The sequence below is a fragment of the Heptranchias perlo genome, chromosome 21 (genome assembly GCF_035084215.1).
Source record: "Heptranchias perlo isolate sHepPer1 chromosome 21, sHepPer1.hap1, whole genome shotgun sequence".
NCBI classification, from domain to species: Eukaryota; Metazoa; Chordata; class Chondrichthyes; order Hexanchiformes; family Hexanchidae; genus Heptranchias; species Heptranchias perlo.
The window spans coordinates 17,144,479-17,163,488 of NC_090345.1; the positions used below are offsets into that span (position 1 = coordinate 17,144,479).

A 19,010-nucleotide genomic window follows, 5' to 3' on the forward strand; every position below is an offset into this window, starting at 1 on the left:
TAGCATTAAGAAATATATCAATCTCCTTCTTGAATACATCTAATGACTTAGCCTCCAATGCCTTCTGTGGTAGAGAATTCGACAGGATCACCACCCTCTGAGTGAAGAAATTTCTCCTCACCTCGGTTCTAAATGGCATACCCCGTATCCTGAGACTGTGACCCTTGGCACTGGACTCCCCAGCCATCCCTGCATCTAGTCTGTCTAGTCCTGTTAGAATTTTATATGTTTCGATGAGATCACCTCTCATTCTTCTAAACTCTAGTGAATATAGGCCTAGTCGACCCAATCTCTCCTCATACCTCAGTCCTGCCATCCCAGGAATCAGTCTGGTAAACCTTCGTTGCACTCCCTCCATGGCAAGGACATCCTTCCTCAGATAAGGAGACCAAAACTGCACACAATATTCCAGATGTGGTCTCACTAAGGCCCTGTATAACTGCAGTAAGACATCCCTGCTCCTGTACTCAAATCCTCTTGCAATGAAGGCCAACATACCATTCGCCTTCCTAACTGCTTGCTGTACCTGAATGCTCGCTTTCAGCGACTGGTGTACAAGGACACCCAGGTCTCGTTGCACCTCCCCTTTTCCCAATCTGTCACCATTCAGATAATAATATGCCTTTCTGTTTTTACAACCAAAGTGGATAACCTCATATTTTCCACATTATACTGCATCTGCCACGTTCTTGCCCACTCACCCAACTTGTCTAAATCACATTGGAGCCTCTTTGTATCCTCCTCACAGCTCACATTTCACCCCAGCTTTGTGTCGTCTGCAAACTTGGAAATGTTACATTCAGTTCCCTCATCCAAATCATCAATATATATTGTGAATAGCTGGGGCCCAAGCACTGATCCCTGCGGTACCCCACTAGTCACTGCCTGCCACCTGGAAAAAGACCCGTTTATTCCTACTCTGTTTCCTGCCTGTCAACCAATTCTCAATCCATGCCAGTATATTCCCCCCAATCCCATGTGCTTTAACTTTGCACACTAACCTCTTATGTGGGACCATATCAAAAGCCTTCTGAAAATCCAAATACACCACATCCACTAGTTCTCCCCTATCTATTCTACTAGTTACCTCCTCAAAAAACTCCAGTGGATTTGTTAAGCGTGATTTCCCTTTCATAAACCCATGCTGACTTTGTCTAATCCCGTTAATGCCCTCCAAATGTTCTGTTATCACATCTTTTATAATAGACTCCAGCATTTTCCCCACTACTGATGTTAGGCTAACTGGTCTGTAATTCCCGGTTTTTTCTCTCCCTTCTTTTTTAAATAGTGGGGTTACATTTGCCACTCTCCAATCTGTAGGAACCGTTCCAGATCCTATAGAATTTTGGAAGATGATCACCAATGCATCCACTATTTCCAGGGCCACTTCCTTTAGTACTCTGGGATGTAGATTATCAGGCCCTGGGGATTTGTCAGCCTTTAGCCCCATTAATTTCGCTAGCACTATTTTTTTTACTGATACTGGTTTCCTTCAGTTCTTCCCTCTCACTAGACCCTTGGTTCCCTAACATTTCTGGGAGGTTATTTGTGTCCTACTTTGGTTCTGCCTTCACAAAGGATGTGTTTAATTGTTCTGCCATTTCTTTGTTCCTCATTATAATTCCCAATTTCTGACTGTAAGGGACCTACATTTGTCTTCACTAATCTTTTTCTCTTGACATATTTATAAATGTTAGCAGTGAGTGTTGGTGCCATTAGACAGGATTCTATATCTCAGGGTCACTGGGCTATTTGAAGTAGGATCAAATGAGGTTTGTGAAAACAGATCGGTAACACTTTTTTCCGGCTGTTGGCACTTGCCAAAACAAGTTGCAATAACAACTTGCATTTATATAGCGCCTTTAACATAGTAAAAAATTCCCCAACGCACTTCACATGTGATTATCAGACAAAATTTGACACCAAACCACATAAAGAGATATTAAGGTGACCAAAAGGTTGGCCAAAGAGGTAGATTTAAGGAGCGACTTAAAAGAGGAGAGAGAGGTAGAGAGGCAGAGATCTTTAGGGAGGGAACTGTAGAGCTTAGGTACCTGAAAGCACGGCCACCAATGGTGGAGCGATGAAAATCGGGGATGCGCAAAAGGCATCTTTTCAAAAAAATTTAGTTTTAAATTCCTGTACCACTTTCCTATAATAGCACAGATAAAAATCTTTGCCTACAAACCTATTATGTGCATCTTTGCGTATGCAAGCCTACAAAAGGTGAATAGTAACTGTGCACCAGCAACTGTCACTGGAGTGCCTGTCAGTTCACTGTATGTCGGACAGTGTGGAGGAATCTAATTGCATCTTATGTGTAGCACACATGCAGGGCATCGAGTCATTGCGGTCTACCATGGAGCATGTGGTCACCTTTATGCAGACTGCAGTTAATCCAGAAATCTCTGGCACCAGTGGTAGCATCTCTGTGGGATGCACTTACTGAAGCCATGCAGGCTCTGGGCTCCATCCTTTCCTCCATCTAAGTTTGAAGGAAAGTATGGATAGTGGGTTCTAAGATATGACAGCACTCATACAGTCTGTTCCCGCTCAGATCAGTGGGAGTGTTGAGGCAGTGCCCCATGCGAGTGGCAGTGGCACATCTTGTCCTCTCAGGAGGACAGCAGCCTGCTCCCCTGCCCCCTTCTCATCCAGTGCCAGTCCTGATGTCCCAAGAACAGCTGAGATGCCACAGTTTGCAGCCGGGACTCCTCGAGGTTCTCAAGAGCCCTCAATGGAGGACCAGCAGCCTTCTACCTCCCAAACTGAAATCACTCGAGGAGCACCTCGTAGAAGCACAAGAGTGGGTAGAAGAGCAATTAAGACAGGTACTATGTGGTTGTAGCAGGGTGATCAATAGTTAATGAAAGTTGTTAAGATCACTGTGAATTACATTATTTTTCTAAATTCTTTTTGTGCAGAGTTTGTTCAATAAATATTTGATGACCAAGCAATCTGATTTGTCTGACAGCTTTATGCTGTGTTTGGGTTGAGTACAGTCCTAAGGATAGTGGAAGGAATAGGACTGATGTTGGGAGGAATTGTTGGCGCAGGAGAATAGAACGTTTTCGGCCAAAGCACCCCTCAATCAGCTGCTGTCGAAGAGCTCTTACTATTGGTAGGATAGGTGGGCTTTGCTCTTCTTCATCATCCTCAGTGTCTTACTGACTCGCATGCTGCTTTACCTCCATATCTTCCTCTGCAACTGGTTTGATGGGTTGACCTCGCTGGACAGCAAAGTTGTGCAGTATTCAGCAGACAATGAAGGTCCTGGCGACTCTCTGGGGGCTATATTGCAGGACACCTCCAGATCTATCTGGGATGGCACTGATTGTACTGCATCGCTGCATCTTGCTTAGTTCCTGAGGTGTCATTAGCCAGGCCTAGAGGGGATAGCTTTTGTCACCAGTCAGCCAGCCTCTGACCAATGTTCTGGATGAAAGAGATGGGGGACTGAGGACTGGCACAGGATGATATTGTCATGGCAGCTATCAGGAAACCCGGCACAGACCTGAATGATGCATGTCATCACACACCTGTTCATTGAGTGGAATCCCTTCCTATTCATGTAGAATCCAGGCTCTCCTATTGGAGCACACAAGGCTATGTATGTGCAGTCAATGATGTCCTGCACCTGGGGGAAGCTTCCAAATTTTGCAAAGCCCAGAGCTCTTTCTTCCTACTTTGTGGTGTCCATGGGGCACGATATGAAGTCACTGGCTTTGGCAAAGAGTACATCCATCACCTGGTGAATACCTGGTTGATGGTGCAGATGTTACCTGTTGCATTCCGAACTAACCACAAAGTATATAAGTTCAGGGCCACAGTAACTTTGACAGCTGCAGGCAAGGATGTAGGTGACCTTGTGCTGGGCTGCAGTTGATGCTGCAGCAGGTGACTGTGCCCTGTGACAGCCTGCCCTGGTAAATCTGAGCCTCCTCAGCGAACTGCAGGTATGAAGTTTTGGGTCTCTACACCTGTATGGGGTAAGGCCTCCTGTGAGCTGCCCTTCTGCCGCTTCTCTCTGCAGCTGCAGTTGCCTGGACTCTAGCCTGCTCCCCTTCCTCTTCCAGCCACATGGCAGTCCAGGTACCAGACCCACTGAAACCAAATAGCAGTTTGCTAGAAGCCTCTGGACAAAAACCCTCTGCTGACTCACCAATTTACTTTCACAAGTGATTACTATCAGATCCAGCAGTCAAAATTCCCCCCAAAAATCAAAAGAAGCACACTAACAGTCCAACTGAACTAACCAGTGATTTACTTGACAGCAGCTGATCGATCCCGTTAAATAGCGCTAGAATTGACGCCCCCCCAACTTAGGCTGTTCCCACCCGAATTTCTGTGACTGATTAAGAATGTCAAATAGGATGCCAGAGGTATTGAAAAGGGCACTTGGGTCCATAAACAAATGGAGGACCCTAATTAACATGCTTAAATAGGTGCCCAAAGATTTCAGACAGGCGGGCGGGCTGCATGCCTAAAAGATGTCCCAATTCAAAATGTCGACAGGTGAATTCTGTGTATGAAACGGGTGTGTGTGGTTGCAGCCTGATTTTCAGTGCATTAGCGCTCATTTTATAGGGGGTAAAACAAGCGTTCCCAACTGTTGCCAGAACATCTTACCACACAGGATATAAATTTCTTAAAGAAACTGTCCCATTTGGCATGGTATGATGACAATTCTTATTTGAACGTGGAGGTTGAAAAATGAGCAGTTTTTTTAAAAATAAAAATAACTTTTGAGGTTGTAATCTTTATAAAGACGGTCAATCCTAATTATATCGTTTTATTAAATGCTGCATTGAATACAGTAAATTATATGCAGATGAATGTTCCATTGCCTTATATCGATCCTGCTATTGATTGCACACTCAGGAGTGTATTAACAGAGTGTGAATTACTGTCTGATGTTAAGATGTCAGAATATCAAACTGTCTATCGCTAAACCAAATGATGTGCGCGTCTTTGCTAAATAAAGCTGTTTCTACAACGATTTGAAGAAATATTGCAGAAAAATCATAGCTCATTCTTATTATTATGTGGCAGGCCTACTTAGAAACATATATTGGGCAACGGTCATTCTTAAAGTCCAAAAGAACACCTCCAAGCATCACAAGTATCTCCTTCTTGGGAAGTGTAAACAATTTTACAACACCAAGTTATAGTCCAACAATTTTTATTTGAAATCTACAAGCTTTCGGAGGCTTCCTCCTTCGTCAGGTAAATGTTGGGAAGGACATACTGTCGTAAAACTGCAGAACTATAAGTGGTTTGATCTTAATTTCTCATAATTTGTCTAATCACAATGTCAGTAATTCACTCCCCTGAATGTAGTGCTAGAATTCTCACAAGGTTAAGACATGTTTTCTGCGCAAAGAAAGGCTGCTGTAGTGCTGAAGTACATAAACATGTCATAACAACAAGGGAATTAGTTTATTTTTGGTTTGATGCTCTGGCTGGTTTAAAACCTTACACTAAGGTTCTCTTCTTGTGAAATAATCTTAGATTGTTACTGATTGTGTGGAATCTCAAGTTATAAAATGGCCTCATTGTTGAAATTTCACAATGTTCAAGTTATAGTAATAAAATATGACATTTGAAATGTGTGATATTTGATCTGTGATACATCTTCTACGAAGTGCCTTTTGCTCTTAATTCTAATGGTAGGAACCAGACACCTTGAGACATTAATTTTCCTGCCAACCATAGTTAATGAAGAATTGGAAACACGATGTTAAGCATGTAGCTGTTTTGCTCCAGTTATTACAATCTGTGATAAAGACAACGAGCAGAAACACTTTTTCTTGTATATTAGATGATTAGCAGAGTGCAGCCAGAAATAACTAGTGAGGAAAGATGTCTCACAAAATTAATATTGGTGACCATTGGAAGATGGTAATTATACCAGGGTACTGTCAACTTTTTGGATCGTTGTTCATTTTTGCATCATGGAAAGGATTTTGGGATTGAGTTATGCTTAAGAGCTTGTTTTAAAGCAAAACAAGTTTGTGCGGGTTTAAAGGGCCACAGGCTGTAGACAATGACTATGTACATTGAAGCCAGACAGGCCGGTCTGTGGAATTCACTAGTGACACAATGAGAGTCAATTGTCTCGTCCCAGGCCCATAAGCCAGGATGGCCCCCATACATCTTGTGAACATCAGGAAATGGCCTCTTTAAACTCAGACACCAAGGGGGCAGTGGGGTAGCTTGTTTTATCGACAGGCCTATTGGCAAATCACTACAGAAAGGAAATCAGCATCTCAGCCCTCCCTCTGGCTGCACAAAGTTACAAATGAGAGTCAGATTTGAGTAAGAGACTGTAGCACACAGCCCTAGCTCCAATCAGAATTTTGTAAAAAAGGGACGGGGGGAGGGTGTCGGTTGAATCTCTTGGTAGACACAGAAAAATGGCCAAAACTGCAGCTTTGCTTCCTGAGTCTCCACAGCCTAAAGCTGTAGAAGGTAAACACAAGCATGAATTAGGGCACTGACACTAAATCCAGTATACTGCATGGCTTTAGACGATACCGAGTGCAGGAGCAGGAGTTGAGTTTTCTAGCTTTAATATTCCAGCATAGGTCAGATATTGGTTTTGAAAATGAATACAGCTGCTATCAGTGATAAGCAGAACTAAACTTTATGGATCATTCTCTTCTACCCATTTATTCCAGGGTACTTGATAAGCAAAGTTGCTCAAATCAGATAGTTAATGCAACTCTTTTATTTCCTGATCACTTGGAGAATGCCAGGTGCCTGCAAGCTCTAACAAGTACACCTCTTTACCAAAGTGCTTTATAAAAACTTTTTGCATGAAACACTACCAACAGAGACTAGTAGTACATGGTTTGTAATGGATCTTTCCCAACAATAAAAACTGACTAGCAACTTGTCAAAGTAAAAGAAAAAAAACTGAACAAATTAATGTTATTTTTGCTTGCATCCAGGCTACTTTTTCTAATCTTTCACTCAGATTAAAATCAGCAATTATTTTAAGGATCCAGGAGTGAAGTCAGAGGAAAGGTTCATGTTAACTGATGAGTACTATTGATACATCTAAATGAACATCAGCAAAGTAGTTAGAATAGCCTTTTGTGATAGGCTCTAAGAGGCATCATGTATGTTTCCAGGTGCGTTAAAGAGAGACTTGAGCAGTTGCGTGCTGAGAAAAACCTTTCTTCTCCCACGCTAGCAACTTTAGCAGATTTTTGAGATGGCTACAAAGAACAGATATAATTATTTTTACAGCGTGTTCTTATCCTCCCACTACAAGATCAGCTGTTTGTAGGTCTTAAATTTAGATAAATTTAGCTAAAACTAGTAAACTCCTTCAATAGGTGAATTTTGAGAAAACAATCAGGAATCCTTTCTATGGATTTGGAACAACAAACTAAAAGAGTTGCCTCACCTGTTTGGCCAGGGGGAGGGGTACCAGTTGAACCTCGTGGTAGACATATAAAAACGGTCAAAACTGCAGCTTTGTTTCCTGAGCAAGGCTCCACAGCAATAGGTTTGGGGGCTCCCTGTAAAACATGAAACAACACTATATTTGAAACCAAAGCTATCAAATTAAGATTGTGTCGTAGCTACTGTGGTGCAGTATATTGCGTCTTCCTGATTTTCACAGCATGCAAATTTATAGTACTAAGCTGGTCACAACATTAATCAGGCTTGCAGTGTAAGTAGAACTAAAGAATTAAAGCAGAACTAAACCTAGTTTAGTTATTACAGTTCAATCCCTATCCAGACATTTACAAGTGTTCAGTTGCAAATAAAGCTGCAGTGCAATTCAAGATTTCACACAAGTCATGGAAATCGTGAAAGCTGCAAACATCTGTAAAACTATTTAAAATAAATTTAATAAAACTGCTGAATAAAACACTAATGCACAGTTCAAAAGATTTTATTTAGATAGTGGTGATTGTTTCAGTCAAGTTTTAACTGATGAGATGATTTGTTCTTGAAATGCTCGGATGCAGTGAAACAGATGACTTGGGTGAGTTTAAACGGATTGCCTCATTTATCCATCACCAGCATAACCGGGAATAATAATATATTTTTTAAAAATCACAAAATGATCTAGATGCATTAATTGATGCAAAGTGGCAACCAAGTGGAATTCATTACAGTGATGATGGTCAATTTTTCTGAACCATACGTGGTGTTACTCCATTACATTTCAACTGGTAATTATTTAGAATTCCAAAGACACCAACAAGAAAAAATAGGAAGGCTTTATGACCAAGACATTAACCTGTCTGCTGTGTATTTCCACCATTGCCTGTTTGAACAAATTGAAGTTATTAATTTTAACAAGGGGATTGACAGATCGTTCGTTCACTGTGACTGCGACAGTTTCGATCATTTTATTGATAAAACAACAACTTTTCAAACATGCGGTTTACGTTGGTGAATCCAGGTCCTGGCCTATTTTCTGTCTTTTTCGTTGCACTCTGAGTTACAGCAAGAGTACTCTAGAAGGATCGAGGGATTTCAACTCCTATATGATTTAAATAAGAACTTTAAAAATTTTAGGAACAGGAAAAGACCATAACTATAGTTTCCACTTACAGGCAGAAACTTGCTCAGTAGGCCATGTGATTTTCTCAGCGTCTTTAAACACTATGGCACCCAACTAGCCATCCCTTTAGACTGATCTCAACCCTAACTAACTACCTTCACACCATATCTCTCCACAAACACATCCAGTTACCTCTTGAACATATATACAGTTCAGTTCAATGACCTTCCCTAGTTGCATGTTCCACAAATCTTTTAAGCTTTGTGTAAAAAAAAATTGCATTTGACATTCCGTCTTACTTATAACTTTCTAATTATTAACTTGCGCCTCCTGTTAATTGATTCCTTTGTCACAGTGAACGAACGATCTATCAATCCCCTTGTTAAAATTAATAACTTCAATTAGGTCACCTCCATGTCACTCCTATGCCAAAGGAAACAAGTCAAACTTCTTAGCCATTCCTCATAATGTAGATCCTTCATACCTTTGCATTCTCAAGGGTATTAATTTTTTTTTTATTCGTTCACGGGATGTGGGCGTCGCTGGCAAGGCCGGCATTTATTGCCCATCCCTAATTGCCCATCCCTAATTGCCCTTGAGAAGGTGGTGGTGAGCCGCCTTCTTGAACCACTGCAGTCCGTGTGGTGACGGTTCTCCCACAGTGCTGTTAGGAAGGGAGTTCCAGGATTTTGACCTTTTTATAATAGGCATTCCAATTATACACAATATTTCAGATGGGCAAAAAGCAAAATAATGCAGATGCTCAAAATCAAACAAAAAACAGAGAATTGTGGAAATGCTCAGTAGATCAGGCAACATCTGTAGAGAGAACAGGCAAGCTGACGATTTGAGGGTGGACCCTTTGTCAAAACTATTTTGATAAATGGTTCGCACCTGAAACATCAACTTATCTGTTCTGTATCATGTTCCAGATGGGCTCTGACTGACCCTTACAGAGTAACAATACAATACAATCCATCTCGTTTTTTTTTAGACTACACCCAAGAACTGGGGAAATGGTGTCATATGTTGATCCACAATAGCCGAAACTTCTTTTTCTTACTGTACGACCGTTCCATCTTATACATGTTCCCTGTTTTGGCTCCTTGCTCTTATATTAATTCTTTGACTTCAAAAATTAAAATAGTAAATAGGCTGTATTATGGCATCAAACCAGTTTGTAAAGTAATCGAAATTGTTTTGGTATTTGGAAACTATGACAATACATTGATTATAATATAAAGCAGTATGGCATTGTGGGGTTTTCATTTTTTAAATTATTATTGAGAAATCTAGATGAAGGGCCAAGACCTCTAGAGCAAGAAACCACCAAGGTTGAAAAAGATTGGAAAGATGAGCTAAATCAAATAATGGCAGTTAGATAACATCAAGCTCCGGGTTTAAAAGAGCTTTTGGGATATAGGATGAAGGAACGGCTGAGGGTGATATGGAGTTCATAGTTTTGAGCTCTGAGAGAAAAATGTCCGTCTCAGAAGTAATAAAGATATTGAGATATAAATCAGTATAACATTTGTCACCTAACTGGATTAATAAATGTGATTTATGCAGAAGACCTTGAAATTTATAGATCTGAGAAAACTATGCTCTCCCTCCTCATTCCCTAATTTAGGGTATATTTTTTCAAGGAGGAATAAGGTCGCTTTTAATTACTAATTTTTAAAAAAAGTATTAAGGAATTCCAGAGTTGAGAAGGTATTGCAACAAAAGAAACGGCTGCTATAAGTCTCAAGGTAAGTGGAGGGTGCGGGGTGGGGGATAGCTAGAAGCTTATGGTAAGAAACAACAGCGCTGAAGTTATGATGCAGCTGAAATACTGCGTCCCTGGACAATGTCAGCTGGCATCAGGAGTTTAGTGTAGTGCATATTAGGGTATAGCTAACATTGTGCACTTGCGGGTGGGTTCCTTTTATAGCTGTCTTTAAAAGTAGACCTGGTGGAAACTATGTTCTCCTTAATTAGAACAATGTCTGGAACATAACATTTTCACAGTGAAAAACTTCTTGTTATCTTTAAAAGCAGAATGCTGCAGCAAGCAGGGGAGATGACAATCCACCATAGTGTTTAAAGACGCTGAGAAAATCACATGGCCTACTGAGCAAGTTTCTGCCTGTAAGTGGAAACTATAGTTATGGATTTCCAGCAGCTCTGTATCTTTCTGACAGAATCAAAGTTAGAACAAAGTGCCTCCTCATAAGTAACAGAAAACTGTTAGCTCAAAAAAGAGGTGATTTTAAGTAACTGCAGCTCAGATTTCCTTTGCTCTGTGTGCAGGGGTAGACTGGTTAGACCCTGAAAGGGCGCGGGATTTTCACAAAAAAAGGGAGCCGCTGATAATATAGTGCTATGGAACCATACAAGGGGGCTCTCGCGAAACCTCCCAATTTCCCATATGGCAAGTTTGCCCATGATGCTGTGTTAAAAGAAAATGGTAATGTTATAGAATTGTAGGTATGCTGGGCTTCAGAAGAGAAAGCCATGGGGCATGGGTGTCTTTTCGAAGCACTGCTATATTCAGAACGTACAAATCAGCAAGATCCCAAATGTCTGAGTTGTGCCGGAATGCTTGAAGTCTTATTTTAAAAACTGAACACCATCTCAAATAGTCCCGTTAAAATTATAATTTTTAAATATGAATTTGGGTCCTTTCTAACCAAAAAATTGGCTGTCCTCTTCAGCTGCATTCCACATCTCTACCTTTCTGAAGCACTTGAGTTTAAATGTGTTAGTTCAAATGCCACTTTTGAGCAGCCTTCTTGTGCTTTAAGCTGAGGGTGTGATTGCTGGTTTTGCCTGTCACAACCACATAGTTTAGTAGCTCTTGTGAGCAGTTTACCTGAGAAGATTCATTTATAAAGACAAGCCATTGAAGGCAAGTGTCAGTCCTGCTTTCCACAGGATACTTTGACAAATTGAGTGGTATATAAAGATGTAATTATAATGGTACCAAGGTTCCATTTATTATTGTAATTACTCTAGCATTTTGAAGTATTTCCTAGTTATTTTGAAGTTGTTGAAGCACTTATTGCTTATGGTCAGATGTGAATTGCCTAACTGTAAGCTCATATTAATAGGCTAAGTTGTCAAGTATTATCAAGATCTAAAAGCATAATAGCCACTAAATTATAGCATAGAATTGAGGACTTTATTTTACTGGATTAACATTAGCTGCTCAAATTAACATCCTGTAGTTTATTACTCCTTTGAATTGTAATAACCTAATAATTACATGAAGATTTATAGTGATTTGTGCGTATGCCTTATTATTTTTCTGTAGCGTGAACCTACCCTATGTACTCTAATCCTCCATAGACAGCAGTAAAGTTCAATCCTATTATACCTATCAATACGGTCTTTTATTTCAGGGATTTCTTAGCAACAGTAGTAGCAGGGGTGAGCCATTCAGCCCCTCGAGCCTGCTCCGCCATTCAGTTAGATCATGGCTGATCTGCACCTCGACTCCATTTACCTGCCTTTATTCCATATCCCTTGGTGCCCTTACCTAACAAAAATCTACCTAGCTCAGTCTTGAAAGCTACATTTGCCATAGCATCCACAGCCTTTTGGGGAGTGTTCCAGATTTCGACCATGTTTTGCGTGAAAAAATGCTTCCTGATTTTGAGCCTGAATGGCCTTGCTCTAATTTCAAGATTATGTCCCCTTATTCTTGATTCCCCCACCAGAGGAAATAGTTTCTCCATATCTACCCTATCAAATCCTTTTAGCATTTCAAACACCTTGATCAGATCACCCCGCAATCTCCTATGCTTAAGGGAATACAAGCCAAATTTATGCAACCTGTCCTCATAATTTATCCCTCTAAAGTCCTTCTTCTCAACTAGGTTAGAAAAATTAGATGATAATGTAACTAATTAACTTAGAGTACTCTTAATTCCTTCACTGTATAGTTTTTTATGTTTATCAGTAGCAGTCACATAAAGTCAAAGTTCATTCCAGCCATTTTAAGTTATGATATACACTGCAGAAACTGAATAAAGTCTGCATTTACCCAAAGGCATGTAATTTAGAGACAATGATAATTGCCAAAATGCAAACATGTAAATCAACATCTTTGAGACACTTCACCAACGTCTCGTCTGAAAATCTACCGACATTAAAATTAGTGACATCTGAACTCAATATTTCAAATATTACGGTTGAAAATGTAACTGAAAATCATTACCCGTGTTATGTTATTAATTCATAAATGATTCTTGTGTTTCACAAAGACGAGTATTGACAACTATCTGGGGTCATCACTTATTACAATTTCTGGAGAATCTTTCATTAAATCAAAAGTTATTCTGCTGCATCGTAAAAACTTTCTGGAGGTTGGTGATTTATAGCACTCTTTCTTTTCCATTAAGCTACAATAAAACACCCAACATTTTTTGGCTAGAGTGGTAAATAGTTTTGATTTACTGAACAATTGATAGGGGTTGGTCTGTGCAGTCATAATCCTCCTAATTTTTATAAGTTAAACTGGTCATCTCATAGACTGGCAAAAGGATTTCTGGAGCTTCTGATTTTATCACCATGTAAATGCGCTGTTATTGAAGGGGAGCATGAAAAGTTACATATTTATTTCCTCACGTGTTAAAACATATGAATGTGTGAAAAGAAAGACAAGGAAAGACCATCAGGCCCATGAAGCCTACCCCATGCAGAGACATACACCATATCCCTTAACCATTAAATTTCCTGGGAAAGGCAAAAAAGAAAATCACGGTGGTCAAATCAGGAATAAGATTGTACCCAGTTTCGTCAATTGCTACGAGATTCCTGGAGATCTACAAAAAACTGATTTGAATTTATTACCATTCAGCAGAACTAAAATCACCACCTAGGATTGGAAAGGATGCTGATTCCTTCTCGCACAATGATAGTTATTTGCTGACAAACCTACTAGCCAAGCAAGACTCTACAAAACGCAGGTATGGTTCTTAATGATGAGTACATTGCGTCTGTCTTCACAAAAGAGGGTGACGACGCAGACATTGTAGTTAAGGAGGAGGATTGTGAAATATTGGATGAGATAAACATAGTGAGAGGGGAAATATTAAGGGCTTTGCATCTTTGAAAGTAGATAAATTGCCAGGCCTGAATGAAATTTATCCCAGGCAGTTAAGAGAAGCAAGGGAAGAAATAGCAGCGGCTCTGACCATCATTTTCCAATCCTCCCTGGCTACAGGTGTGGTGCCGGAGGATTAGAGGACTGCTAACGTTGTACTGTGGTTCAAAAAGGGAGAAAGGGATAGACCGAGTAATTACAGGCCAGTCAGCCTAACCTCGGCTGTGGGCAAATTATTGGAAAAAATTCTGAGGGACAGTATAAATCAATATTTAGAAAGGCACAGATTAATCAAGGACAGTCAGCATGGATTTGTTAAGGGAAGGTCGTGTCTGACTAACTTGATTGAATTTTATGAGGAGGAAACAAGGAGGATCGATGAGGGTAGCATGTTTGATGTAGTCTACATGGATTTTAGCAAGGCTTATGACAAGGTCCCACATGGTCAGAAAAGTAAAAGCCCATGGGATCCAAGAGAAAGTGGCAAGTTGGATCCAAAATTGGCTCAGTGGCAGGAAGCAAAGGATAATGGTCGACGGGTGTTCTTGTGACTGGAAGGCTGTTTCCAGTGGGGTTCTGCAGGGCTCAGTACTAGGTCCCTTGCTTTTTATGGTATACATCAATGATTTAGACTTAAATGTAAGGGGCATGGTTAAGAAGTTTGCAGATGATACAAAAATGGGCCGTGTGGTAGATAGTGAGGAGGAAAGCTGTAGACTGCAGGATGATATCAGTGGACTGGTTGGGTGGGCAGAAAAGTGGCAAATGGAATTCAATCCAGAGAAGTGTGAGGTAGTGCACTTGGGGAGGGCAAACAAGACAAGGGAGTACACAATAAATGGTAGGATACTGAGAAGTGTAGAGGAAGTAAGGGACCTTGGAGTGCATGTCCACAGATCCCTGAAGGTAGCAGGACAGGTAGATAAGGGGGTTAAGAAGGCATATGGAATACTTTCCTTTATTAGCCGAGGCATAGAATATAAGAGCAGGGAGGTTATGCTAGAACTGTATAAAACACTAGTTAGGCCACAGCTAGAGTGCTGCGTACAGGTCTCCACATTACAGAAAGACGTGATTGCACTAGAGAGGGTACAGAGGAGATTTACGAGGATGTTGCCAGGACTGGAGAATTTTAGCTATGAGGAAAGATTGAATAGATTGGGGTTGTTTTCTTTGGAACAGAGGAGGCCGAGGGGAGATTTAATTGAGGTGTAAAAATTATGACGAGACTAGATAGCATGGATAGGAAGGACCTCTTTCCCTTAGCACAGAAGTCAATAACCAGGGGCCATAGATTTAAAGTAATTGGTAGAAGGATTAGAGGAGAATCTTTTTCTCCCAGAGGGTGGTGGGGGTCTGAAACTCACTGCCTGAAAAGACAGTAAAGGCAGAAACCTCATCGCATTTAAAAAGTACTTGGATATGCAAGTCAAATGCCGTAACCTACAAGGCTACGGACCAAGAGCTGGAAAGTGGGATTACGCTGGATGGCTCTTTTTCGGCCGGCACAGACACGATGGGCTGAATGGCCTCCTTCTGTGCCATAAATTTATATGATTCTAAGACCCAAAATAGTACCTTTCCAGTCTTCAGCAAATTCCCAAAATGTTGTAACTCATAAGAGATAGAAATAAACAAAGTATCCATTTGTCAATTAATGATAGGAAGGGGAAAAACTTTAAATTACATCACCTCCTCCGCATCCCGGGGGCTTCAATAGCTCAGTGAGCAAATGTCCTGCATGGTGTGGTACTTAGCCCTACCTTTGGTAGGAAATTGAACTTGGGACATTCCTAGTCTTTGTATAGGTAGTTGATGTCAGCTGTGGCAGAAAAGACGGCATGAAAATCGGCCTCCCAAACTTGGTGAGGGAGAAAAGAAATCATGCAGAATTTTTGCTCCCAATTGTTAACAAGCTCTATATATATATATATATATATATGTAGGACTTGACTATGATGCTCACGAGAAGAATGGCCACCTGGACAAGGCTTTGGAAGGGTACTGGAGGGCCTATTCTTCCCCTTGCAAAATGATGTTCCCTTCAATAAATAGTAAACAAATGATCAGTCATAAAATAGCAACCCAATACCACAAACAACTTAAATTACTGTTAATTTGATTCACTCTTCACAGTTATCCATAGAAGCCTCAAAATACATTAAAAAAATTTCAGGAACAGCAAAAGACCATGGTTGTCAAGAGCAACAAAATGTCAAGTCAACTACATGGTGATGTATTACCACACAGAATTATTCTCTCATAGAAAAATGCTCACTACCATTACCTTTGAAGAAATTGATACAGAAACCACACAATGACAGTTGTATGTCAGAAGATATACGATTTAGCTGTAACCTGGCCCTCCATTTTTCTACTCTTCTTTCTTTTGGACTCAGAGTCCACTGCCTTTTCTTTATCTTTCAAAGCACTTCAACTCTCCTCGGTACATGAGGGATACAATAGAAATGTATGTTATTTTTGTTGGTGATGCACATTTTCCGGATGAATTCCTTGGTATCCCATCATGGGATAAATTTAAGTTGATAATCAGGGTATTCCTTGTGCTGAAATTTATTTCTTTAAACTGCAAATTCTTTAAATAACATAAATGGGAGCACAACCATAAATAAAATTGATTCCAGAATGTTAAATGCATATTTAATTTACATAAGTAAAATTATTCCACTTCTGTCCATGCTATTTCACTACATGCCACTTCAGTGTTGCAGGGCAATGATAGATTTGTTTTAGAGGGGGGAGTTCAGATCTTGTATTAATATGCCAAGTGTATTCATGCCATTGCCTGTTACTAGAACTCTAGTAAAGGGCTTTGGAATGGTTCCAGGTCTCCACTTACACTGTATCAACTCCACACTCAATCGGTAGTTAATTCACCACATATTGTGCTGAGTTTTGACTTTAGATTGAATTCAAATTGACTTTGCTACTCCTACCCTAACCATTTTATTGTGCAAAGAGCTAAAATGGAAAATAAAAGGGGGATTTGTTAAGCTGCACTGATGGTGCGCTAGTGCTGAAACCATCCTTTCCACATTGCTCGATGTGGTGAGGTGATGTGATGGCAAGTGGGAGAAAAATAAGATGGGTAGGGAAGATAAGATGATACTCAAGTAATTACACAATGGGCCGGAATTTGCTGTAAAAATAACGGTGAGGCAAATCGGACAGTATCTTCCGGCGCCCGCACATGCACAGTTAAATGCGGAAATCTGGAAGTTGCTGTCCAAGATACCTGGCTCCTACAAAAGCTGCGTGAAAACATCATCTCACCATCTGACTCACCATTCAAATGTATTGAAAGGCGTGAAGCCCCTGTACTTACCTCATAGATACAGACTAAACTCACCACAAAAAGTTAGGGCATGTCCATCCCAGTCTAAGTACCCTTTTAACAGCAAGCTAAGTCTTAATTACTGCCAAACATCCTCTCTGGCACTGAAAATTAACTTTACAAGTGTGGAGTCTCAATCCTTCTGTTTTTAATCATTGTTAGACATTTAAATAAAGTTAAAAATTCTTACTTTTTCCTCTGTCTCTTAATCCTATCTTTCTTTCCCTCTCTTTAACTTGCTTACTATACTTGATTTGACACTGAATTCACTATTCTAACTTACACTTCCGAGTTCAGACTCCGCGCTGCTCATTAATGATTCTTCAGTTTGATTGGTTAAGGAGTTACACAGTTGATTGCGCTGGTCACACGGGTCCCAGATGCCCTGTAGAGTGCAAGTCTAATGTTTATTTGCCACTCATCGTAAAATCCGACCCATTATGGGTCTGACCTGGAAGCCATACGGAGATATGGACATTTTCCCAAGTAACTACTGATATATTCCAAATATATGGCAAGCAGGACAGTATTCCAGAGCGATGTAATCCATATCCTGATTACTAATTTTTTTCTTTTTGTTTTGTGCTGGTTGATGGAAATCAGTTTCACAGTAACCTTTTTTGGCCTCCTCTCCTGCAAGGTGCTGACACTTGCTGGGGTACGGTACTATGGCTTTCAGGCATCCTCTAGGCCTTCCTGAAGTGGCAATCCTTCATGTATCGGCCTAGATAGTGAATGTCCATAGATATTTGAGCAAGTGGCAGCTTGTATCATTGGTAGCACTCTCACCTCTGAATCAGAAGGTTATGGGTTCAAGCCCTGCAGGAATTAAGAACATAATTTAGGCTGACACTTCAGCACAGTATGAAGGAAGTGCTGCATTGTCGGAGGTGTCGTTTTTCAGATGAGACGTTAAACTGAGTTCTCCTGTATCCTGCTTAATGTTTATCCCTTAACCATTTATGATGTTTGTGGGGCCTTGCCCTGTACAAATTGGCTGTTCTTTTTGTCTATGTAACAATGACTGTATTTCACAAGTATTTCATCGGCTGTGAGGCACTTTGGGACGTCCTGAAAAGTGCTATATAAATGCACATTCTTCCTCTCTTTCATATACAGCAGATAAACATTTTCAAGTTTGGGGCCGGGGGGTGGGGGGGTCAATAGATAGTCAACAGGAAAGGGAACCCTGACCGTTTTTCCACTTCCCTAGCCAAGTCACTTATGCCAATTGTAGCATTCCTATCCTGGCTCCGATTAATTAACTAAACACAGTCCAACAATCAAAACGGGAATTTTCTAGTCTGTAAAGCTCACTACCACACCATGAGGCATGTTCACTCACTAAGCCATCAGGGTAGTTTATATACAATTTAAATTAAGAACAAAATACTATTTTGATTTAAAATTGTGTCCGTAGCAGATTTCAAAAGAAAATGCCACTAGTTATGGTCTTTTAATACTCAGGCTCTGATCTGATGCAAATCACCTGCAGATCTCAAATTACCACTAAACTGAAGAAAAATGCAGAAGTTCAATTAGAAATCTAATTTACAATTAAAATTCTTGAAAGTTTAATTTTATCATATATATTCGTCAAATACAGCAATGAACAATATACACAGAAGAAAATCTGGGGAGAAGACTTCCTCTGGTCACTATGGGCCCGATATTAGGAGGGCGGTGGGTCGACTGGGCGCGTGGGTAACGCGCCCAGTGAAATTGGGGTGCTCCGCACGCGATTGCAGCTTGATTGGAGCCACTTACCTGTGCTTCCAGGTTTCGCGCTGGAAAACTGCGCAGCGGGCGGACTGTGCATGCGCAGCATAGGCTGTCAGCTGGAGGACCTCTAATTAAAGGGGCAGTCCTCCACTGACTGATGCTGCAGGAAATAGGATAAAATGGAGCAGCATAGGGGGAAGGCTGCTCCCAGGTTTAATGATGCCTCACTCCAGGTATTATTGGATGGGGTGAGGAGGAGGGGAGGACAGAGATCATCCCCCCGGTGGGTGGGAGGAAGTGGCCTACCTCTGCCACCA

General features: G+C 40.7%; 1 protein-coding gene across 3 annotated transcripts in view; it reads right to left on the minus strand.

Moving 5' to 3' along the window:
- atrnl1b (attractin-like 1b) overlaps positions 1-19,010 on the minus strand; it is a 713,064-nt gene that overhangs the window by 41,905 nt on the left and 652,149 nt on the right. For 2 of the 3 annotated variants that reach the window (XM_068002149.1, XM_068002150.1), the window contains exon 28: positions 7,415-7,529. In XM_068002149.1, coding sequence (XP_067858250.1) covers positions 7,415-7,529 — 115 coding nt within the window. Of the gene's footprint in view, positions 1-6,990; positions 7,224-7,414; positions 7,530-19,010 lie in introns of those variants that run through there. The other variant, XM_068002151.1, reaches the window with a different exon arrangement.